We start from the raw sequence: 25,187 nt of genomic DNA, 5'->3' as shown, positions 1-25,187 counted from the left end.
CTGTTTGCAAAATAGAACCAAATCAAATACATAAATGAGTGACAACAAATTCTATTGAACTACACTTCAAATGTAGGAAAAGGAATAAAGAAAAAAATGAGAAAACAGAAAAATAAAAAGAAACAGAAATACAAAATAAGAGAAAAATCAAAAGAATAAATGAGAATAATATATTTCATTTTGTACTAATATGAATGGCACTGTGTTTTCAATTTCAAGTATCAGTTATTCATTGCATATTTATAAGAAATCAATTAGGTTTTTCAAATTAACTTTTTCTATTTTATTGTTATTCTGTGTGTATGAATATATGTGTATGTATATATATACATATATATAATGTGTGCATACATATACAAATTAAGGCAGATGAAAAATAATATGTTAAAACTATAATTCAAGGAAGAAAGTGACCTTGGATGGAGTTCCTTGGGTGGCTGAAACCAACATACTGAACTAAAAGGAACAAAACCTCAGTCTAGACAGGGCCCCATGTCAGTGCTTGAAACTCCTTGTGAGAAGGAAGCCGAGTGGCCCTGCCAAGAACAGGGTGCCGCACAGAGCCTTCCTCGGCTTAGTTTCTCTAACCCTTACTTAAAAAATAACACATAAATTAGAGCTATTAATGTTGACCTCATTTGGTTCTAAACCCTACAGAATGTTTCATTGACCTTTTCATTTTGAGTTAGAAATCTGTAATAATTGGCTTTTAAGGAGCTCATAGTGACTATAAATAGTCAGCTCTTCTAAGTTATAAATATCTGCTCTCAAAACATTTTCAACTACTTAACTCTTAGTGTATATCTAAATCCTATCAACAAGCCAGGGGTCCCCCTACATTTCTTCAGTCTTATCCCCTATAAATTATTTTGCAGTTTACAGCTGTGGCTCTCATTTGTTTTTTAGCTCACTGTAAAGGCATTGAAATGCTTTTCACTCACATTTTTGCATGTAATCACAGTTGTTACAGCTTTACTGGAAAACTACCCTCTCTCCATTGGACTGCTTTTGCTAGTGTCTAAGGTTAGTTGAATATATATATTTTTAATTTTTTTATTAATTTATTCTTGTTACATCTCAATGGTTATCCCATCCCTTGTATTCTCCCATTCTTCCCTCCCTCCCATTTTCCCCTTACTCCCCTCCCCTATGACTGTGACTGAGGGGGATTACCTCCCCCTGTATATGCTCATAGGGTATCAAGTCTCTTCTTGGTAGCCTGCTGTCCTTCCTCTGAGTGCCACTCAGTTGAGTATATTTATGTGGGGCTATGTCTGGGTCTCTTGCTTCCCCATTATCTATGTTACTATTCTTTCAGTGACCTCACTGTGTCTCAGTTACCGCATTTCCTTGTTGATACAAAGTCAGTTGGTATCAGTCATTCTGTTCTGCTCTCCTTCAATATTGCTTTTGACCACTGTTTCTCCAGACAAAATCAAAAGACCATCTGTTGATATTCACAGAATAATTTATCGGGCTTTAAGCATTTGCATTTTTTTTCAATTTAGGTCTTAGTTTTTCTGATTTAGACTTTATACATATTTCTTTGATTTATACATAAGTATGAATTTTTTATAGTGAATGAAGGTATAACATCTCATTTTGTACTAATACAAATAGCATTATGTTTTTAATTTCGAGTATCAGTTATTAATTGTGTATTTATAAAAAATCAATTAGGTTTTCAAAATTTACATTTTATGTTTTATTAAAATTTTTTGGTGTATTAGTGTTTTGCCTTCATGCATGTATGTGTGTCTCATGCATATCTGGTGCCTGTGAAGGCAATTAGAGGTTAGCAGACCCCCTGGACCTAGAATTACAGATGACTGTGACTCACAACTCAAAATTTATTTCTGTTCATTAATGAGTTTTTAGTTTTCCCTCCTAGTGATAATAACCATCATTATTTGCTTTGCTTATGTTAATTTGGCTACTTTAGGTAGCTCATATACATGCTGCCATGAAATGCTTTTCTTTTAGTAACTGGCGTATTTCACTGAACATAGTGTTCCCAAAGTTTATCCCTGTTGTCTCGTATTGAAATTTACAACTTAAAGTCATGTATCAGATTCACAAGCACATCCCACATTTTCTTTATTCATCTCTCAGTGTGCATTTAGCTTGTTTCCATCTTTTGGCTATTGTGACTAGGCTTACTGATGAATGATTATTAATACTTAATATTAATAATAATTTTAATAAATCAGCAGTTATTCCTTAACCAGCCTTATACCCAAATAGCCACAGAAAGAGACTAGGATCTATTTAATTATCCTATAGCACAATGCTGTGCAATAATTACTCCATCCTAAACCTCAAAGCTTGTATAGTTTCTTCCCATTCAAATTTTCCACACTGTACTTGCTTTTTGCTCATATCCTAGACCTGACTCATTCATCCTGGGGCTTCCTGGTGTTCTCCACGTGTGTTTCTCCGTCTTCCTCAGCATTAGCTAGTTGGCAATACAGAAAACACATAGTGACACGTTTAAATAAATTTGAGACAGGAGGTACTTAGAATAAGCATCACAGTGCAATGTCTGGATTGACAGTAGATAGTGGGTTTACAGAAGTCAGCATTGAATGAACAAGGGTAAACTGTACACAGTCCACAGGAACATTATGCCAACATCTTGCAGTGAACATAGGTGTGCTGATATCTCTTCCAGATTCTGATTTCATTCTTTTCAATAATCGAGTGAGATTGCTAGGACATATGGTAATTGTTTTCTTTTCACTTTGAGAAATCTCCATATTATTTTTGCATTATATTGCACTCCCAGGATTAATGTAGAAGTACTCTAATTTTTCCACAGAGTCATAGCAGTTGTTGTCTTTTGTTAAAAGAGTGATATTAGGTCATGGCTTCCGAAGCAGCTTCTGTTCCTGACAGCTATGGATTTCTTTTTCTTTTGCCTGGCTCTGGCTTTAAGGGTGATGATTCCCCATATCATCAATTTTCTTCTGAGCTGAAGAGTTCTTGACTGTAAACTTGTTCAGTGTTCTTCTGGTGAAGATGGAAGTACTGACTTCCTTCCTGCTTATATACTTCACCTGAAACTGGAAGTCCCCAGTTCAGATTTCATAACTGTCTTCATACTTTCATCTCCGTGGTTGGTAATTGGTTAATAATCAACTAATGACTTGTTAGGACAGCAAAATAAGACTGCTTATAAATACATCAGAATTTGCATGTTTTTCTCAACCAATAGCTCTTGCTTGAAAATCTGTGATTAGAAAAGTGCTGAAGTAGGGTTCATAAATTCAGAGAACTAGAATATGACAGACTCTAATTAGAGTCCCTCTCCTCTCTCTCAAGCAGGAGCTCTGCAGTTGGTGTAGGCTTTGGTATCTTAATACATTTTTTTACACAAATATTTTAATTAAATGTGTCTGAAGTTTTGACCCACATTGGTTATGAAGAGCAAGGTTGCTCTTTTAGCAACAAGATTATTTTTAACTTAGATATTTTTTGAAATTTTCATATATTAGTACTATATTTATGTCATTTACCCTTTCATCTCATCTCTTCAGCTCCTTCTGTATCTCTCAACTATTGTACAAATTTAAAATCTTTTATTTTATTATTCTTACTATTATATATACATATAAATTACTACACACACACACATATATATGTATATAATTCCATTTAGTGTTGTCTTTTATACATACATAACAAGAAAGTTTGTCCATGAAATTTCACCAATATAGTTGCCTGAGCAAGATCTGCATAAAGACAACACCAGTTGATATGCCTAATGTGGGAGGGTAATTATCAGAGGGTTATTCCTAGATTAAGACCTATAGGCAGTTAATACTGCTGAGAATGGGAGAGTCCCTTAGTGAAGAGCCCCTGATAAGGTGTCCAATGCCACAAGATTCTTTATTGGGTAATGAGAAATTGTTTCTCTGGCTCTGAAGTTTGTTGAATTCTCAGTCTACCATCTAAGTTCTGTACCTCATATGTGTAATCCCACCCTGTTCCAAACATCACTAATCACTGGACATTGCCTTAATTCCAATTCTCAAACCCACACCCAAAATGAGTGCAAGCAGAGGAATGGCAAGAGAAGTATCTTTGCTTTATGTACTCACTGTCTTAGTCCCTGTGTGCTCTTGGAAAGTTAAAGCTATTACTGTCATTTATTGGCAAAGAAACTGAGAATATGCATTGTGTACTAGACTTAAAATTTCCCTGCATAAATCAGATATATAAAATCTTTATTTCTCCACTTCCCAAGAGCAATCATTGATTGTTTGTTTGTCTATCTCTCTGTCTGTCTGGTCTGTCTGTTTTTTCCTTCCTTCCTTCCTTCCTTCCTTCCTTCTTTTCTTTTGTTTTTAGATCAGGGTTTCTCTGTGTAGCCTTGACTGGCTAGGACTTACTTTGTAGACGAGACTGGCCTCAACCTCACAGAAACCCACCTGCCTCTACTTCCCTGAGTGCTGGGATTAAAGGCATGCACCACCATGCCTGGTTTGCCACTGTTTCTAGGCAGGAATCACTATTTTCAATGAAAGTAGTTCAGTCTCTTATGGTTTAAAACTTAGTCTGTTGTGTATGAATAGTAAGCATAATCCAGAGATGTCTGTTTCCCTCTTCCTTCCTACTGTCTGAGTTCAGTTGTGTGTATGCTCACTTCTTTGGATTCTCAAAGGTCCCTCCTTGGTTAGATCTTTGAATCTCACTTTCCACCTCACTCTATCTATGCATCAGTGACTAAAGTATCCCAACACCAACCACATTTCCAGCCAGAGCAATGAATATCTGTCCACGTTTCTTTGGTCTTGCCTAGACTCCAGGTATACATGGGATTGGCTTCATGTTTTGTCCACTTCATTTTTGGGATCTCTTATCTTGAGTATCAGAAATTGTTAGAATGTTTTCAAAAAGGTCTCATTTGAATACTGGACCCCAGAAAAAATCCATCAGCAGAATGTTTTAAGAATACACTAGCAAATTTCATCAGTCAATAAACTTGCTTGCAAAAACCACCAAGGAAAGAGAAAATGAAATGACATTAAGGGTGTCTTGATCAGAAATAAGTTTGTTCAAAGTCAGTATTGGCTCTCAGCCTTGTAGCCATTTTTGTAGATACCCCTGCACCTATTAGAGAAATACTATAGACTAAGAAATGAAAAAGACGTAGCATATACTAAAAAGAGGCAATTTCAAGTAAACATAATTGGGAACTCATGATGGTCATGGGAACAGAAAAAAAAAGAATGCTAATGGTTGAGAACTTTGGTGGAGGTTGTTAAAATACATGCTATCATTAATAATTTGTTTATTAATGAATATAGAACTTCCATTTCCATTTGATTGGCAAGATCACTTCTGAAAGAGCCTGCTTGCTTGTAATTTAAACAGTCTTTCTTAGTCCTTTGCCTCAGGCCTGTGGAATTCTAGACTAGCTCTGTTTTTGGTTGTGGCAAAGTGTCACAACTGTGCAACAAATAATCTCTTCTGCTGCCTTCCCTGAGTAGTAAAAAAATATAATAATTAGATACTTTGATATATATGATTTATATAGCAACTCATGTTTATGAAATTTAAGGCACACACATACACACTTCTTAACTCAAAATGGAAAATGTTAAAATACTGCTACAAATATTAGGTCACTTAATACAAACAGTTCTTTAAAGATTTTTAATCAATATAAAATTTTATTTTACACTGAGTTGTTATGTATAAAAATGCTTTTCGCCAACTTAGAAATTTGTTACAATGATTCTCTCACTTAGCCTTTAATGACTGTAACAAGAGATGAGAAGAAGAAATTGCTTTGAAAATGATAGATTGATATAGAATTACTGGATTTTAAAACAATATACCCTTGTAGCCAAAACGTTAAGAAATGTTCTTCTTATTCTTATTTTTTAACATATACATTTATTTTATTACACATGAATAAAACAAACTACATACAGCAGGGAGAACCATGAGGCAACCATGAGTTCTATAAATGTTTCATTTATAGTGATTTGGCTAATTGTACTTGTCAAACTTGAAGTAAACATCTTTCCTATCTTGTTGGCTTTAAATTTCTGAATGAAATTCAATATCTATCATATCTCATCTCTACTAATTTAAATCCTTTATCTTGATTTAAAAATATCTTATCCCCTAACCAACTAAACTTGATTGTAAAACTAAACTATCTGGTCTTCAACCTCCCTCAGAGACTTGAGAAGGAATAAAACTTAAATGCCTGAGTAAACCGGTAGTGCAGGTTGGCTGCTTCCAAAGTGAAAAAACAATGTCTGAGACAGTTTACTGCATTCTTTATTTTTATTTTGTGTGGATGAATGTTTGTATGAACGTGTATGTGGGCACACACATGTGGAAGGCATCAGGGAGTCTTGGATCGTCTGGATCTAGAGCTCTGGCTGGCTATGAGCCACCATATGGGAGGTAGAAACTGAATCCAAGTCTTCAAGAGCCACAGGTGCTCTTAACTACTGAGCTATCTTTTCAGCCTCAATCATAGTAGCCAAATATTTTGGTCTCTGTGTTCAACTCTAGGTGTAACATAAAGATAAGCTTCATATATTGTGTGTAATCAATTATTCTGTATTGGTGTACTCTTAAACGTTGGTGTGTTTGACTTTAAACCAATGAAAGATACTAAGCTTATATATCTTACATATGGTATTGGTTTTATTCTCCAATATTTACTTTAAATAACTTTGGACTTGACATTGTTTGTATGGGTATTAAGTTGTGCCCAAGTACCTATGGAAGAAAAATCCCAAATACTGATGAAATTGAGTGTGCAAAGAACTTGGATTTGATCTTTGAGGACACTTAAAAGTCTCATGTGAATATGATTGTTATGTATGTTATTAATGTAAATATTGATCTGAAATGTATTAGCTGTTAAAATGATCAAGAGAGAGTATGAACTATACGCTTTTAAACTATGTATCCTATCAAAACATCAGGCCCAGGTTCCTTCCAGCTTTAGGATTTTATTAGCCACAATTAGCACTGAGTATCCTGTGTCCTCACTCAGCAGAGAGCAATGAATAGTTCATTCTCAAAGTCATGGAGCATGAATAAGAAAAATAGCAGTAGTTGCCCTGTGCCATGTGCCAACAGGCCTTTTGGACCACTATAATGATATCGTGACCACTCTCCTCCTTACAAATTTTTCACAAATATATTGATAAAGACAGGTTCAGTTATCTGCCTTGAACTGGATGTCTGTGTTTTTCAGGTAACTGTGTACAGTTGTGACATGGTGCTTAATAGTCTTGAGCTTACTGCTGCCAAAATAAATACAGCTGGAAGAAATGATGACCCTGCCATGTCTGTAACAACAAAATGGCATCCTAATTCTAAAACTATTAATCTTGCTTTAGGTTTCTGCATCTCATCCTCCCTACGTGTGTGCAGTCCCTGTGAAGAATACAGCCTTTGGTTGAATGATAGCATAGAAGATGGCCATAGTTGTATCGGATTAGACGAGGACAAAAGGCCCTACTAAACCCTCTTCACAATGCAACATGAAGCCAGACGCAGGGAAAGCAGATCGAGGAAATGAGTTAGTATTCTGAAAGGAAGTGCTATGAACTTGAAGGCTTATGACCATCAAAGGATCCTGAATCAGTTATGTCACGAATTCCAACCCAAGGCCCTGCTTTCCGCTCGTGGGTGTGGTCTCTTCCTCTTCAACCTTTGAGTGGAGACGGGCTGGGGAGATGCTTCAGTGTGTAAAGTGTTTGTCCAACAAGCAGGAAACCTGAGTTTGGATCCCCAGCACCCATGTAAAAGCTGGGCATGGTTACGTGTGTGTGTGTGTGTGTGTGTGTGTGTGTGTGTGTGTGTGTATGTGTGTGTGTGTGTGTGTGTGTGTGTGTGTGTGTGTGTGTGTGCTGGGGAGGTGATCAAAATAAAATCTGAGTTGTGATAAAAATCTGTTTTTTATCACAAGATCTGTTGTTTATATTTTATTTAAGTCTACACTGTATTAGTGTGTGGGCAGCTAAGCTTTCTGATAGGGCAACACAGCTACATAGAAGCCTTTGCTGAGATGGCTGTAGTCTTTACCTTTGATTAGAACTGAGAGTGGGTTATGACTTTCTCACAAACTCTGGTGCCTCACCTTTGACCATGTCCCCTGGAAGGGGAGACCTGGTGGCACTCAGAGGATGGACAGCAGGTTACCAAGAAGAGACTTGATACCCTATGAGCATATACAGGGGGAGGAAGTCCCCCTCAGGAACAGTCATAGGGGAGGGGAATAAGGGCAAAATGGGAGGGAGGGAAGAATGGGAGGATACAAGGGATGGGATAACCATTGAGATGTAACAAGAATAAATTAATAAAAAAAAGAAGAAAAAAAGAACTGAGCTAGTGATATCTGTGATTGGTCAGCATGCAGGCAGTATAGCATGTAGTCTCACAGATAGACCAAGGAACTGAAATTGTTTTGAATATTTTTAAATTTCCCATAATAAAAAATAAAGAATTATTCTTTTTGCTTCATTTTTTTATCATAAGGCAGATTGCATTCACCAGATAAGTGACTAGAAGAAATTTTGAAATACAAGTTTTCCAATATCAGAGATCAAAAAAGAAACTGTTTAAGTCATAAAATTTTAAAGAATGCTTCACATGTTTAAATTTTACTTTCATAATACTTAAGAAACAATTATACTATTTATTTCAATAAAATTCTTCATAAAATGATAACAAAATATAAAAACAAGGAAACCATGCTGTGGTTTTGTGGGTTTCTTTTTCTTGTGTGGTACAAGGAATCAAACCAAGCAAGTGGTCCACCTCTCAGCTATACTCTGAGGTCTACACTGGCATCTTTATTGTTCTCGGTAAAAATATTTTTTCAAGTTAACTTATTGCTACTTTTCTGATTCTGTAATTCCAGCTTGATTGGCATCTGATCACACAGAGCTTCACTTTGGCGGTGAAGCCACTGTGCCATCTAACACCCAGGGCACAGCAAAGATTTACACTAGACTGTGGTTATGTGTGTGTCTATCAGTTCAGCCAAAGGAATACATTGCTGGGATAATTTTACTGGGTTCATGGATTGACTAATTTCCCTAGATGGTTGAAAGCATAGCTGTGGGGCTTCCCTTCTTTACAGCATGTCCTGAAGAGACAAACACCTTTAGGCAAATGTGGTTTTTTTGTTTGGTTGGTTAGTTTTTGTTTTTGGTTTTTGTTATTTGGGGAGGTTGTTTGTTTATTTGTTTTTCTTTTTGGAGACAGGGTTTCTCTGTGTAGCCTTGGCTGTCCTAGACTCACTTTATAGACCAGGCTGGCCTCGAACTCAGCAATCCACCTGCCTCTGGCTCCTGAGTGCTGGGATTAAAGGTGTGCACCACCATTCTCTACTTAGGCAAATGTCTTAACATCTGAGACCTTAGATTCTTTGGCCATATAAAGGAGAGACTACACTAGAGCCTCCAAGGTAGCATCTGGCTCTAAACTCTTTGGTAAACCAAATGAATGGAAAACATGCACAATGGAAATATGGCTTGTTTGCTCTAAACAACAAACCTCCACTTAATGTGTAAAATGTACTAAGGTGTTTTGAAAACCTTCAAGTATCATAGTGCACCATTTCCCTTAGGCCTCAGTGTACAAAAATGGAATAGGGTCTTATTACGTTTTAATCAACTCATACCTTGTATTTCTGGGAAGACGGACGTGTTTCTGTATACCCTGGGGCTTAAATGACTGAGTCCGCATAACTGAACAGCCCATGCGACTATGAACTAAAATAAGTGGCAATTTCAATACATTGTTTAAATGCAGTTTAATTCTATCTTAGAATAAGCCTATCCTATAATACCTTGGTGTATTAGTTTTCTGTTAGTAGGATAAAACTCTAACCAAAATCAACTTGGCTAAGAAGGAGTTATTTGGCTTATAAGTCCATATCACAATACACACACCATCCAGTAATATCAGGGCAGAAACAACTCAATCTCTCTCTCTCTCTCTCTCTCTCTCTCTCTCTCTCTCTCTCTCTCTCTCTCTCACACACACACACACACACACACACACACACACACACACACACAAGCTAGGGCTTTAATTATGCTAATTGTCTTAAAATAGCCAAGGACAGCCCACAATGGGCTAGGTCTTCTTCCATAATTTATCAACCAAGAAAATGCCCCACAACACGCACACAAGCTAATCTGGTAGAGGCAGTTCCTTGACTGAGCTTTCCTCTTCTCAGATGTGCCAAATTGATAATCAAGATCAGCCATCATACTTGCCCAATACCTAACTGTCAACCACAAATATTAGTTAAACATAAGTTGGGGAGGGGAGCTGTTGGAGAAAGCTGAGATATTAAGAACACTTGTGCTCTTTCAAAGGATCCCAACTTGATTCCCAACACCCACATGGTGGCTCACAACTGTGTGTAACACTGCTTCCAGCATATCAACTGCCATCTTTTGATTTCTCTGTCACTTGGTACACAAACATGCATGCATGTCAAACACCTTTATACATGCAATAAAACAAGTTTACTTCTTACTAGATTTAATAGGTAACCTTTATAGGATGGCTTGCAAAAAAATAAAAATTTATTTTGAAACTCATCAGTTTGGTACAATGCTGATTTTTTTATTAAGAAGCAATTGCCTGATTTGGTTATCTACTGGTCCTGCCACAGACCCATCAGGTGTACAGTGATATGACGATTGAAAACTGAACATATGATAAATGCATCAGACAGTAGCTTAGCTCTAAAGGAGCTGTTGAATTCTTACAGGATAAAAAAAGGTATCAAAAAGATTGTGCAATGAAAGTAGGGAAGTGGACTCCCTACCCCATATCCACACAAGCTGAAAAAGCTTCATTAAAAACCATATCTATGATGACATAGGATCATTGAAGATGTGAACTCTCAGAAGCTGTGCAACTCATGTGTTTATTTAGAATGGATAAGTAACCCACACATATTAAAATAAGAATGATTTCATTCTTTGTTGTTTTTTTTCCTCTCTTCACAGGCGCCCTGGTGAACCTCCCTTGATAAAAGGTTGGCTTCCTTATCTTGGCATGTCCCTGAAATTCCGAAAGGATCCATTGGCTGTCATGAAAACTCTTCAAAGGAAATATGGTGACACTTTCACTGTTTTGCTTGGAGGTAAGAAGCTATGCTCTAAGTATTTTGTTTGTGTCATAATCTCTTGCTTGCTCTTTAATGTCTTCACATTTGCTCCTAGGCAAAGTGTGGAACGTACATCAAGCATTGTAGAGTAAATGTGAAAACATGGCACCTGTTAGTGCAGCAATGATTTTAAGTAAGGCCCAGTTCAGAACCCTCTGAGACTTTCTAAAGAAGACACTCTCTGGTCCTCACTTCGAGATTTGTTTTGGGTTGGATTAGGTTATTTGAGAAGAGTTTGAGGAAAATACCTAGAGCTAGAGGGGGGAGGGGCAGAGAGGGAGAGAGAGAGAGAGAGAGAGAGAGAGAGAGAGAGAGAGGGAGGGAGGGAGGGAGGGAGAGAGAGAGAGAGAGAGAGAGAGGGGGGGGGGGGAGGCAGCCTTATACAGCAGTTTTAGGAATACCACGAGCTGTTCGGCTCACAGCTCAGAGTTCCTCCCCACTCTCTCCATCACACATTCCGAGCTGATACCATCTCATCTCAGCATAGTAATTCATTCCAAGTGAGGTGCTCCTGTGGTGAATGACTCCAAGCCCCTTGTTTGCTCTCCAGTCTACTTTTTCTATTATTCTTTGGCCTTTCGTAGATACATAATGTCATGTGCACAACACTACAGTACCATGGAGAACGTTCCCACAACTGTGAATGTCCAAATTCCCCACATGACCATTTCTCCTCTCCTGCTTTGAAAACACTGGTCTAGAGTATATTTCTGCACTGTTCATTGTAGTTCACGCTTTTAAATACGTCACAAAGGAAGCATGTACCTGTCTCCATGACTCCTTCTTCTCATACCTGCTTTTCTTCCTTTATCCTTAGCATAAAGCCACGTTAAATGTCTCTTGCTTTCATCTTGTTATTTTCAGCATTGTCTCTATCCTTCCTTCCTTCCTTCCTTCCCCACTCCCTTCCATCCCTCTCTCTTCCTCTTCTTCCCTACTTCTCTCCCTGCCCTTTCCCTTCCCTCCCTTCTTCTATGCTTTTACCTATGTTTCTATATGCATGTCCATCTCCAACTCCCAGATATTTTCAGAAAATACCTTGCGTTTGCTGTCTCTTATCTTCTGGAGTTCCCCTCATGATAACCAGCCTTCTACTCTCATTCATGGTCAAGGTCAGCCTTACTAACCTTTTCTTCCTGGTGCCTTGCTCGTCTCTCCCTTCTTCCTAAAATATCCGGTTGCTTCCAACTCTCTGTAAACTGGCCCTTCAGGCTCCTCTACTGTACTGGAATGTAGGTGATACTTTTAAAACTATTTTTATTTAGGGTTCCTTAATGCCACTAGCTCCCTTCAGACCCCCCCAACCCTTGGTAGGAGAAAGATGTTAGAAGGGGCAGGGAACATGGAGCTCTTCAGACTTAGTTCCGGCTGGTTACGTTCATTGGGTTCTTTGGGAAAATACCAACCTCAGTGACTGTGGTATCTAGCCGTACAGCAGAACCGGCAGCCTCCTATTGCTCCATCCATTTCCTAGAAGCATTTTCTGGAGTTTCTTGATGCCTCTCCCTCTCAATCTGTCATATTTATACCCTCTCAGTATCTTTATGAGCCTAGCAAAGATCATGCACCTCTTCCAGTCCAAAAGAGGAGGTTCTCTGCTGGCAAACATCATGCCCCTCTGCTGTGGAGAAACTAAGTGTATTCCTACATCCCCGACTTGGGATTAAAACAAAAACATATTTGAATGACATAACTAAGCGTTTGAAAACTAAAACTTTCACTACACTGAACCTTATGTCTTTCCATGTCAATATATCTTTCTTTATTGCTTCTCTATTCTACTCTTAGAGAACCAGACAGTTTTCTGTCTGTAATTACTATTCCAAAGATCAGAGGCAGCCTTCTGTACACTATCACTACCATGGAAGTGTACCACTTGAGTATTGAAAGGATGGGGATCCAACTTGATTGACACATCCACATAGCTAGTTGTAATTCACCCATGAACAGGTCACATGTATTACAACTTACTCTTTCCCCTGGCAGCTGACAAATCTCTTCCATGAAGTGCAATTGCAGAAAAATTGAAACAAAAACAATCATACATCTTAGAAAGAATTATAACATTTAATGTGATCTTTCCCAAGACTCCCGTAAGGCTACTCCCATCCCTTGTTACTAGCTGCCTTATGTTTACAATCTCATTAATATGCCTCATTGCGGGAAAGTTCCTCCACCCATACCATGCGTTTGTGCCTTTGTCCTTCCCCTCGCCCTTCTTTCTGCCAGAACTCCTCTCCCACCTGACTTTTGAGTTCGTACTGCACATCACTTCCTCCTCAGATTCTTTCCTGGTCACATACATTCTTTAGAACCTCTTCCCTGGGGCCCGGTTAGCCTCAGTGCCTCTGCTCAGGGCCATCCACACATCAACAGTTTGCTACTGTCTTGCCTCTCCATCTCTTTCCTTTTCCGTTATTGACTCTCTAACTATGTAGTCCAGAGCTCGGCCCTGATTGATTCATAATAAATGTTTGATGGGGAAAATCTTTAAGACTTTAGAGCTGATAAAATACTATCAGGTATATAAAGTGTGTATAAACTAAAGCTGCAAATCAAATAATTCTATTTAAAATAACATCAAATTTTCAATGCGCAGTACAAAAATTATTAAAAACTTTTAGGATTTTATTTTTAAGGCCTTATACAAAAGTTGAGTAAAGTGATTTAACAGAAACTTGTAGTTGTATTCACTTTTCAAAAGCAAAACCACCAGGTATATGTATATGTACATGTATATGTATATGTGTTTGTATATAGTGTCCGGGATATACATATATTCTGAATACTTGGAAGAATTAAGTAAGAGGGTCTTGAGTTTGAGGCTAGCCAGCAAGATCCAGTTGAAGAAGAAGAAGAAGAAGAAGAAGAAGAAGAAGAAGAAGAAGAAGAAGAAGAAGAAGAAGAAGAAGAGCAGCAGCAGCAACAACAACAACAACAGCAACAACAACAACAACAACACAACAAAAACAGCCACTTTATTTTATAAAAGAGGAAGCCTGGAAAAATAGGTCAGCTGGTAAAGTGCTTGTTGCATGATGCCTTGTGCTTGTATTCCTAACACTGAGGAGGAAGAGACAGAGGGATCTTTGGGCTCACTGTTCAATTAGTTGACCCGATTTAGTAAAACAGGTTCCTATGAGAGACCCTTTCTCAAAATATAGGGTGGGTAGCACCTGAGGGATAACAACTGAGATTAACCTCTATCCTTTACAAGCACACGTGTATGTATGTATATATATATACATATGCATATGTATTTGCAACAACACATGCACATATACAAAAAAATAAAAACAATCAACCCATACTTTCATACAATGTCTTAATCTTAAATTCTAAGAAGCTTAATACTGGCTTCAACACTGATTGCCTGGATAGTCTAGTCATCATGGTGTTTTTTTTAACTCGCTGGAAAACAGCCACCAGAGACTAGGTTCTGATCTCCCTCCCCACTTTGTCTTACATTAGTTTGAATGCATCCCTACTGAGAACTCCTATGAACATACAGTTTTGAAGCTCAGTTTGTGATATAGCTTGTTTAAAAAATAAAGGGCAAAGTTGTCCACCTTCACCCTTGTCATGTGGCATTAATGAGTACATGGTTTTTTGCAAAATGAGAGAATGATTGTCATCCCCCAAAGTCTCAACAGACAAAATTGTCACCTTAATAAAGAAATTAAAAGGTACAGCTCTCCATGAGAAACTACATAAATTTGTGACCTGCCACAGAAAATAGTTCTCTAATTGGCTTTGTGCGTTAGTGCAATGGAATCATTTTCCCTAAATGTCACCCCAGAGAAGCTCCACTGTACATCATTGTCAACTGCTACAGAAATCTCTCTAATAAAGGGGAGTAAGTACACATTCTCAGCAAATAAATAGCTGGCTACCAGTCCAGCTGCCCAACTAATGCTTATAGCAACATTAAACTCACAATCTGCTGGAGAACCACCTACAGAAGATGCTTAAAATCCTACAATTTTAGAAAATTTATGTAAAAATCAGCATTTTTTATATTTTATTGTCTGATTAAGCAACTGACTAAAATTCTTAGGCCTGTGTCTACTTGGTATCAAGTCCAACAGGAAAACAGCCAAGCTCACTGGTTGTCTGAAACCCCGACACATTGTATATCAGACTCCCAGCACATTTATCAAACTATTTTGAATTTTGTAGCATTAGCTTCCTGAGAACCTAGTATGAAGAAAGAAAAGAGTGTTGTGTTGGTAAAGCATTTATGGGTTATCTAAGAATGCCGCCATCAGCAGTCTCAATCAGCTCCATAAAAGGGAAAAAATGAAATAATTGGCAAGGAAGATATTAAAATTGTTGATCTCACTTTGATCTTAATGAGCAGAAAAAATTACTTTATACTGCATCTTTTCAGACATGAGCCTCATTTTGACATTTACATTTTAGACATGCAAACTCTGCAGTTCTTGAAATCAATATTTTATATCCACTTCTGACAGAATTCTCCTCTCTTTTGAAAACATGGTAGTGGTTATTGTTTCTACACTGAGATCTCTGTGAACTAACCATCATGCCTGTTGACACTTGGCACTCATTTACATAAAATGACACCAAGAAAAAGTTAATTTCTCTTTGAGTGTTCATAGCCTTCAAGATAACTTTTCAGAAAAATCTCTTTGTTCAGAAATTTAAATTCATTTTATAAATGTATATGTATTTTCCTGTCTGATTAGGAACACAAAGAAACTCTTGGTTTGCATCTCACATTAGCAGATGGTGGACAGATGGTTTAAATTAATATTAATTTTGGAAAACTTAGCTTAAATTGTTTATACTGAAGATTAAAAGTTGGAAAGCCAGCTAAAAATCTCTAGGGTTATTGGTACTTCCAAACCAACTTCAAAAGTAAAATCCAGAACGCCAAACACTTGTAAAGTGATCCACATCTCCTTCAGAGAGATTGAAGGGAGAGAAGACAATTAAAATTGTAACAAGGAAGAAAAGGTGGAGATCCTAGAGTGAAAAGCTACTTTGAGCTTCTCAGTGATGGTCTTTTAAAAGATCTTACCAGAGGCTTAGGTGGTGGTCAGTTGCTACCATGGCAGAATCTCAAGCATAAGGACGCGGTTTTGGCTCCTCCACACCAATGTTAAAGCCAGAGGTGTAAGAGTGTGTCTTTAAGTGTGTAGATACAAGTGGATTCCTTGGCACTCAACGGCCATCCATCCTAGCTGCATTGCTGAGCCCTAGATCCAATGAGAGATCTTGTCTTAAAAAACAAAACAAAGCAAAATAAAAAACAAACAAACAAACAAAACAACAAAATGGAGAGCGATTGAGGAAGACAGCTACTATTTATTTCTGTCCTCCATGTGCATGTATAATTGCATGTACACATGCACATACACACACACACAAATGTACCTAACACACGCGCACGCGCGATCACACACACACACACACACACACACACACACACACACACACAGTGGGAGGCAAAGAAAAGAAAATTTCCTGGAAGGTCACTGGCCAATCAACCTGGGGAACATAGCACAATAGCAGAAGCAGCAAGGGGAAAAGTCGGGAATAACTTCCACAGGCACACTGTGGCACAAGCACACGCAGAGCACATACCATCTATGTATCATACAGCAACCAACCAAGCAACCAATGTTTACAGTGTGTTCCATTCCTTTGCTGACTTGAACCAATTATTTCACATTCACCAGTTATACTTTTATTTGAAATGATGAACATGATGTTTTCTTCTGATACATGAAAGGTGAAGTGGGTGGGAGAAAATAAAAGGAGAGAGAGAGAGAGAGAGAGAGAGAGAGAGAGAGAGAGAGAGAGAGAGAGAGAGAATGAGGAAAGAAAGAGATAGGAAAAAAAGAAAGAGAAATAATAAGAATGTTTTTATTTCTAGTACTTGTAGACAGCAGAAATCTGGTATATATCCAGCCCTTAATTCAAAAGGCCAAGCTATAGTAACTAATGGTGCCTGGGATCAATACACTTTTTAAATTTTCTCTTTAGATTCAGATTTTGATAAACGTATATGATTGATAGAAAAAATTCAAAATATTTTCCAAAGTTCATGATTTACAAAGTAAGCTATGTGTACACTCTTTGAATTGTAGATATTTACTTTGAAAATCCTATTAATATTTAAAAAAACAGTTCATTTGAGAAGAAGAATACATGAATCATCATCTGAGAAAATACATAGCTTTGACTAAAATTATCTCTTTTGTAAAATGAGAAAATCTACTCCCTCCCTCCATTATTATTTGTCAGGCAGATGCTGACAATTTTAATTAAGTTATAATGGTAAAGGAAGTGATTTAAAGTGCTCAAGTGGAGTGTGGTCAGTTTGGCTGTCCCTGAGGCAAAACAAAGAGAAGGCTCTCACTTGTAGAAAGCAGTGCTAGTATTCAAGCAGGCTTTCCCTCACTTCTGTGTTACCCTGCCCTGTTAAATGAATCAAGGAAAAATGAAGTGGATAAGTCTCACTTGTAAAAAAAAATGAATCAGGGCATATAAATTCACACATATATTTTATGTGTATTTTTTAATTTTTATTTAAGCTGTATTTTAAATACTTAAGCTATTTTTAAATTGCAAAAAAAAAAAAAAAACCACCCCACATTCATCCTGTCTCTAGGATTTGATTGACAATGATTCCAAATCTTTATCTAAACTATCTTGTTCCAAATTTATTAATTTTCCCAATGCATTTGGAATTACCATAAATCACAAGGGGAGGTTTTTCATCTAATGCACACACACACACACACACACACACACACACACACACACACACACACACAGAGAGAGAGAGAGAGAGAGAGAGAGAGAGAGAGAGAGAGAGAGAGAGAGAAACAGAGATAGCCAAGCAGAGAGAGAGACAGGCAGACAGACAGACATAAAATAGAGTACAGTCAGTAATAGCTGAGCATCAACACAGCAGGATTTTCCAAATGTAATGTGTGTAATGTGTGTTTTTAGGAAGGGATGACTTATAAATTGACTCATTGCTTGTTGCGAGTGTGACATTTCTTTTTTAATTTATTTATTTATGTATTTTATGTATGTGAATGTTCTGCCTTCAGGCACACTGGAAGAGAGCATCAGATCCTATTATGCATGGCTATGAGCTTCCACGTGGTCACTGGGAATGGAACTTAGGACCTCTGGAAGAGCAGCCCGTGCTCTTAGTAGCCGAACTGTCTCTCCAGCTCCCAGTGTGATATTTCTAATCTTGTAAAATCTTAAAGCTTAAAACTAGAATTGAGTGAAGATGAGCAGGGGTCCCGGAGCCTCCTCTTTGTCCAGGCTTCGCTTCCCAGCTGCCTCGGCTCTCCCCACTCATGAATCCAGGGGTTCAGCTGGGAGCTCTCTGAAGTTCTTTGCCAGTTTTGAGAGACAGGCCATAGTGAGCACTGAAGTTTAGAACTTCCAGAGATGATTTTTTTTTCATATTCTCCTTTGTTTTCAAAGGGACAGAGCAGGCCTGTAAGTTTTTGTTTTTGGGTTTTTGTTAACTTTGCTTAATAAAACTATTAACGTCTTGATAAAGTCTCCGTAATTCTGATTTAAATATTTTTCAGACTTTAGGTATGTGTTTTGTCTTTCTATCAAATAAATTATATTCCTTTTGTTTTCTTTTTCTCTTTTTAGGGAAGTATATAACTTTTGTTCTGAACCCCTTTCAGTACCAGCTCATAATGAAAAACCCCAAACAACTGAGCTTTGAGAAGTTCAGCAGACAGTTATCAGCGAAAGCCTTCTCCGTCAAGAAGCTGCTAACTGACGATGACCTTAATGATGACATTCACAAGAGCTATCTGCTCTTACAAGGAAAAGCTTTGGATGGTCTTCTGGAAAGCATGATCCATGAACTAAAAGAAATATTTGAGCCCCAACTACTCAAGGCCACAGATTGGAATACAGCAAGAATATTTCCGTTCTGTAGCTCACTGGTGTTTGAGGTCACACTTACAACCATATATGGAAAAATTCTTGCCGATGACAGGAAACAAATTATCAGCGAGCTGAGGGATGATTTTTTGAAATTTGATGATATGTTCCCGTACTTGCTATCTGACATACCTATTCAGCTTCTAAGGAATGTGAAATCTATGCAGAAGAAAATTATAAGACGCCTCACATCAGAGAAACTAGCCCAGATGCAAGGGTGGTCGGAAGTTGTCAAGGATAGGCAGGATGTGCTGGAGAAATACTATAGGCGCGAAGACTTCGAAATAGGAGGTAAGAAAGCTCTGAATTATCACTCGCTAAAAATAAAATAATTTACAGGAGACCTTTGAGATAAAAAGATAAAATGGCGACCTTGAAAATTTTTATGCTCTTTCTAATTGGCTAATGATAAAATGTTTTACTCTGAAACAACCCTCTCTGATAATTAATTTTTTTTTTGCTGAGGTGGTAAAACAAGATATTTAATGATGATAATGAGAAAGAGTATAGCTAAGCGGCGTTTACTCCTCTTATCTCATCCCCCACCCTCTTGCCCACCCCCAACATGCATTACATTTTAAACTACTCTCATTAAGCAGAAAATTAGACTTCAGAAGCCTATTGGTTCTCATTAGCATGCACTGATCCTTGGCTGGGTCCGTGTCCTAACATCTTTTAATTAGCACACTGCAAATCTAATCAGTGTAATAAACGCTATTAATCTTCCTTTTCACTTATTTTCTCCCAGCACATCATCTTGGCTTTCTCTGGGCCTCTATGGCAAACACCATCCCAGCTATGTTCTGGGCCATGTATTATATTCTTCAGCAGCCCGAAACTATGGAAGCACTGCGTGATGAAATTGACAGCTTACTGCAGTCAACAGGTCAAAGGAAAGGGCCTGGACTCTCCATCCGCCTCACCAGAGAACAATTGGACAGCTTGGTCTGCCTGGGTAATTTATTTTTATCTGTTATGAAGAGAAGAAGGTAGCTCTCTGCAAACTCACTTTATCACTCATAGCTGTTTACCAAGAGGTGGAGGACACAGCTGCCTAATTGACATAATAACACCCATTTACATCAATTATAAATTATGTAGTTTATAGCTGTAGATCCTCTCACTGCATGTAAACATTAAGGCCTAGCTAATTAACTATGCAAGGTATGCAAAGGGCTAAACCGAAGCTTTGCAATTATTTGGGGGAAAAAGTGTGTATGCCTATTAAGTCGTTTGATTCTGAGCATCTGCTGGCCTGCTGATGCCTCCCAAACACTGCTGTCCTGTGTGGAGAAGGAAAGAATTGGATGGCTGAACAGGCAAGTGTTTCAGAGTGCGTGCAGAAAGCATTCACACTCTTTTCTTAAAATGGTGCCTGCATTTCAAGCGCAAGTCAAAGTGTTTTATATAGTTTGGGGTGTATGGTTCTTAGAATTGTAGTTAAAAATCATTCTCCTTGTAGATTAATGGTTTAAACTAACAAAAAGGAGCAAACCCAAGAAAAAGAGGAGAGAATGGAGGGAGGGGTCAGGGGAAGGGGAGGAAGGCAGGGAAAAGGGAGGACACAAAACCACTACAAACAGTTTGCCTTAAACATTGATAGCTTTAAAAATACTCACTGATTAATAAATAAAAGTGGACTCTACCTCAAACATGCTTATGGCCCATCCTAGTGGGTTGTTTTGGCTTGCTGCCTCTTTCCTGTTTGTTTGTTTTTACTTGTCAGCCTTACATCTGGCATGGACTCTTGCTCTGCAGCGCTTGCGTTTCCATTTCCTGGGGCTGCGCATGCTGCTTGTTACCTTTAGGAACTCTTACCCCTAAAGTTCAAGCCTGTAAGACACCTCCAATGCCCTCTGTGTTCATTTCTCATCCTGTGGTGCGGTATTCTTCAAGAATCTAATACTTTCAGTTTCTTTGAACGAATGCTTTGCTTGTGTGTGTTGTATTTCCTTGGTTACTTGACTTAATAAGAATAATATTTTAGGCTGTGTTGGCCTCACGTTTTTTATACATAAAATATAGTCCCCCTTCTCTCTTGGAACATTCTGAGATGCTAGGTCTTAAAAGTCTTGATCACAGCAGACTGTTTCTTGGCACTAAAAAGATGGCCACAAGGATTGTAGAGACGGCTCCCACTGGCCAGGCTGCGACCTATCACAGGAGCAACAGCAGTCGCTATGACTTTTACTGCAGTCCGTTACGAAAATTATGTCATCTATAGTGTGCATTATCAAAAGAATTACATGTTTGGAGAAAGGAAATACTCCCAATATTATCAAAGTGCTAGTATTATTTTCCTTCCTTCTTTCTTTCTCTCTTTCATCTTTCTTTCTCTCTTCTCTCCTTTCTTTCTTTCTTTCTTTCATTCATTCTTTCTTTCTTTCTAGCAGAATGCTTAGGGAACTAGTATACACAATTGATGTAAAATATGGGTAGTTGCTATACTTCCAATGACTTGTATTTTCTGAGTTGATTTAGTTTCTATGGAGAAGTAGGTTCACTTTCCATATATCCAGGTAATTACAAGAATGAGATGATCAAGAAATAATGCAAATGGACTCCAGAAGAATATGTTTGTGTTCTATATGTAAGTATTACTCTTAACAGTTTGCTTGAAATTCATCAACTCTCTGTTTATAGCTAGCAGCTGTTTGTCATTGAAATACAAGCTTTTTTTTTGAATGTGCAGTGTTAAGAAAGAAATGTTTGAATTTGTTTGACCAGAAGAAATGATAAGTCCTGAAGTTGTAACTTAGGTCCATGTAAATCCACAGCTAACCTTAGGGACACTTACCCTTGGAGCCCTCATAAACTCACACACAGCTCAATCATGCTCACCCAGTGAACAGAAACAACAAATCTGTTTTTACTCTACTCTCATATATTACATCCCCTCCCTCCATTCCTCACAGCCCAGTCCCCAGCCTTCCCTCTCCCCCGGATCTACTGTTTCTCCATTTTCCTTCAAGAGAGAGGAGGACTTGCAGGGGCGTCACCCAAGTATGGTATAACAAGGCTAATCACAAACCCTCAGATCAAGGCTGTGTGAGTCAACTCCCTATTAGGATGCAGGCAGAAGAGTCAGAGACACCTTTGCCACTACTGTTAGCAATCACACGAAAACACCAAGCTACACAAGCAGCACCTGTGCAGAGGACCTAGTGCAGACCAGTGCAGCCTCCTTTTTGTGAGCTCCTATGAGCCCTGGTGAGTTGGTTCTGTGGGCAGTGTTCTCCCAGTGTCCTTCGGCCCTCTGGCTACTAAAATTCTTCCTCCCCTCTTCCACTGGAATTTCCTGAGCTCTAAGGACAGGGACCTGACAGAGATCTTCAAATTGGGCTCTGTCTCTACCTAATTTCAGAAACAATAAAATCTCAACCTGTGCCAAAGCAGGGCCTTCAATATCCAGCCAGGTTCCCTGCAGCCCAGACATCCAGAAGTGGTCAGTGTTATTTATTGCAAGCACTTATGATAGAGTCATTACCTTTTGGAAAAGAATGTGGGTTTGTGGTTGTTTTGTTTTGTTTTTCCTATCATAAGATAAAAGGTTTTGCCACATTGGAGCAAACTTTAATGGCTCAAGGACACATCAAGTAACCTCTGTATTTATAGTTCAAACAGAGTCTCCTTATGTCAGAACGTAAAGTGAACTGAAAAAGCAACACTTGGGCTGGGGATACGGCTCAGCAGATAAGAGCACTGTATGCTCTTCCAGAGGTCCTGAGTTCAATTCCCAGAAACCGCACAGTGGCTCACAACTGTCTATATTGGACTCTGATGCCCTGTTTTGGCAGGCAGGTGCACATGAAGATAGAGCACTCATACTTAAATAAAATCTTCTTTTTTTAAAAAAAAAAGGCAAGGCACGCATTTACCACATGCATGAGTGTGGTGCTTGCTTCTTTCTGTTGTTAAAGAAGGAGTTCCAGGAGAGATGGCTCAGAGGTTAAGAGCTCTATCTGCTCTCCTAGAGGTCATGAGTTCAATTCCCTGCAGCTACATGGTGGCTCACAAGCATCTAGAATGAGATCTGGCTGCCTCTTCTGGCCTGCAGGTGTACACTGTATACATAAATAAATCTTAAAAAGAAAAAAAAAAAAAGAAGTTCTATGTGTTTTTAACACACTTCATTTTTACATGATATTTTAATCTTTACTAGAAAAAATATAATTAAATAAATTCTATGCTTTTTATCTAGAAAGAGAAGTTTTGATACTAGTACAGATATATTTTTTTTTTTTTTTTACAGAGGCTTTGCTTATGAGCACACCAATTAAATAGCAGTGTTGAGAAGGGAATCTGGGAAGGCAAGGGAAGCTGTTATAGGCTGCTGGACTAATTTAAAACAATCTGTTTTGAAGCACTGTGACAGATTTGTGCTTTTCCCAATGAGAATTTTTCATTAAATCCATTTAAACTTGTCTTCTAAACAAATAAAATGCAATGTATTTAGCATATTTACATCTAGCTGAACACCCTGCTTGTTATAAACTTACTAAAAGTATGCATTTCATAATATGTAATAAATATTTCTAAAAGTAAGTTTAATAAAAGTTAAAGTGACTTTATAAATATGATACAAATTGAGGATGATTAATAAAAGTATCAATGCAAAGAAGCATAAGAGCTCACTATTGAGAGTGTGACAAACTGATAGAGAAGAGTCTCTTGATTTACATGAACTACATTAATATGAAAGACTCAGTAAATATTATCTAACAATGTCTTCAAAATATGTGCCTGTATGGCACCATTACAGACTTTATGCTGTTTTCTTCCTTGTCTAACATGAATGAATCAAGGTGGCATCATATTGACATCTGACTTGCCCCTTGGGGATGCTGATTCTGTGCATCACCACATAAAAGAGCAAACACAGCTCCCATTAAAAACATACGACAAATGCACCTCCAAACAGCTCAGGAAATCTGCAGGTACCTGATTGTGTTCAGTCTCATATCCCGAAACTGAGCAGGTGGTGGACATAGAAAGAGAAGGTAGAATAAAAAAAAGAGTTATGATGCCAAAGTTGGATAAATTCTGTCATGTCTTTTTTAAAAAAATATTAATTTATTATTATGTATACAGTGCTCTGCTTGCATGAATAGCTGCAGGCCACAAGAGGGCATCAGATCACATTATAGATGGTTGTGAGCCACCACGTGGTTGCTGGGAATTGAACTCAGGACCTCTGGAAGAGCAGCCATTGCCCCTTACCTCTGAGTCATCTCTCCATGCTATGGCCATACCACCCTGAACGTGCCTGATCTTGTCTGTCATGTCTTTTAAAAGAGACAGTTATAACATTATAATAGCTGCAGCATCATTAACTTATAGTGCTTACCCACCAAAATTTTACTAAATAATTTAAAGCTTATTTCTATTATATAGTCACTGAAAAACTTGTAGATAGGCACAAATTAAAAAGTAATTAAATTGGCTACATATTTTTGTTACAATGGAATATTTTAATAATAGCTAAAAACAAGGTAAAATACTTATTGCGTTTCTCAAATGCTTGGAGGGTTCTACAAACTATGAAATATTCTTGGATGTATAAACTCCCCACCAGGAGTACTATACTTATTTGTTTGCTACTATTTGTTTATTTATTTTTACAGATTATTGATATTTGTTTATTTTACCTTAATTTTTTCCTCTCCTTTTACTGAAAATAGATTTTTTTTCTCACATAATATATCCTGCCTACAGTTTCACTTTCCCTCTACTTCTCCCAGTTTCTCCCCACCTGCCATCCCATGTACATCCACTCTCTTCGTGTCTCTCGTTAGAAAACAAAGTGGTTTCTAAGGGACAATAATAAAACAAGACAAAGCAAAGGCTAACACTCGAACAAAAGCAGGTTACCAAGAAGAGACTTGATACCCTATGAACATATACAGGGGGAGGTAATCCCCCTCAGGAACAGTCATAGGGGAGGGGAATAAGGGGAAAATGGGAGGGAGGGAAGAATGGGAGGATACAAGGGATGGGATAACCATTGAGATGTAACAAGAATAAATTAATAAAGGAGGAAAAAAAAACAAAGTACAAAAAA

General features: G+C 37.9%; 1 protein-coding gene across 2 annotated transcripts in view; it reads left to right on the top strand.

Annotated features, from left to right (window-relative positions):
• The window catches only part of CYP7B1 (cytochrome P450 family 7 subfamily B member 1), a 174,055-nt gene that overhangs the window by 127,095 nt on the left and 21,773 nt on the right, over positions 1 to 25,187 (top strand). For both annotated transcript variants that reach the window (XM_084795173.1, XM_084795172.1), the window contains 3 exons: positions 11,010 to 11,146; positions 18,827 to 19,417; positions 19,875 to 20,081. In XM_084795173.1, the coding sequence (XP_084651299.1) occupies positions 11,059 to 11,146; positions 18,827 to 19,417; positions 19,875 to 20,081 (886 nt within the window). In that variant the 5' untranslated portion in view covers positions 11,010 to 11,058. The remainder of the gene's footprint in view (positions 1 to 11,009; positions 11,147 to 18,826; positions 19,418 to 19,874; positions 20,082 to 25,187) is intronic.

This window comes from Acomys minous, assembly GCF_964271855.1.
Source record: "Acomys minous genome assembly, chromosome: 9".
Classification (NCBI taxonomy): Eukaryota; Metazoa; Chordata; class Mammalia; order Rodentia; family Muridae; genus Acomys; species Acomys minous.
The sequence above is the reverse complement of the archived record's forward strand: the minus strand, read 5'-3'. Positions and strand labels throughout refer to the sequence as shown.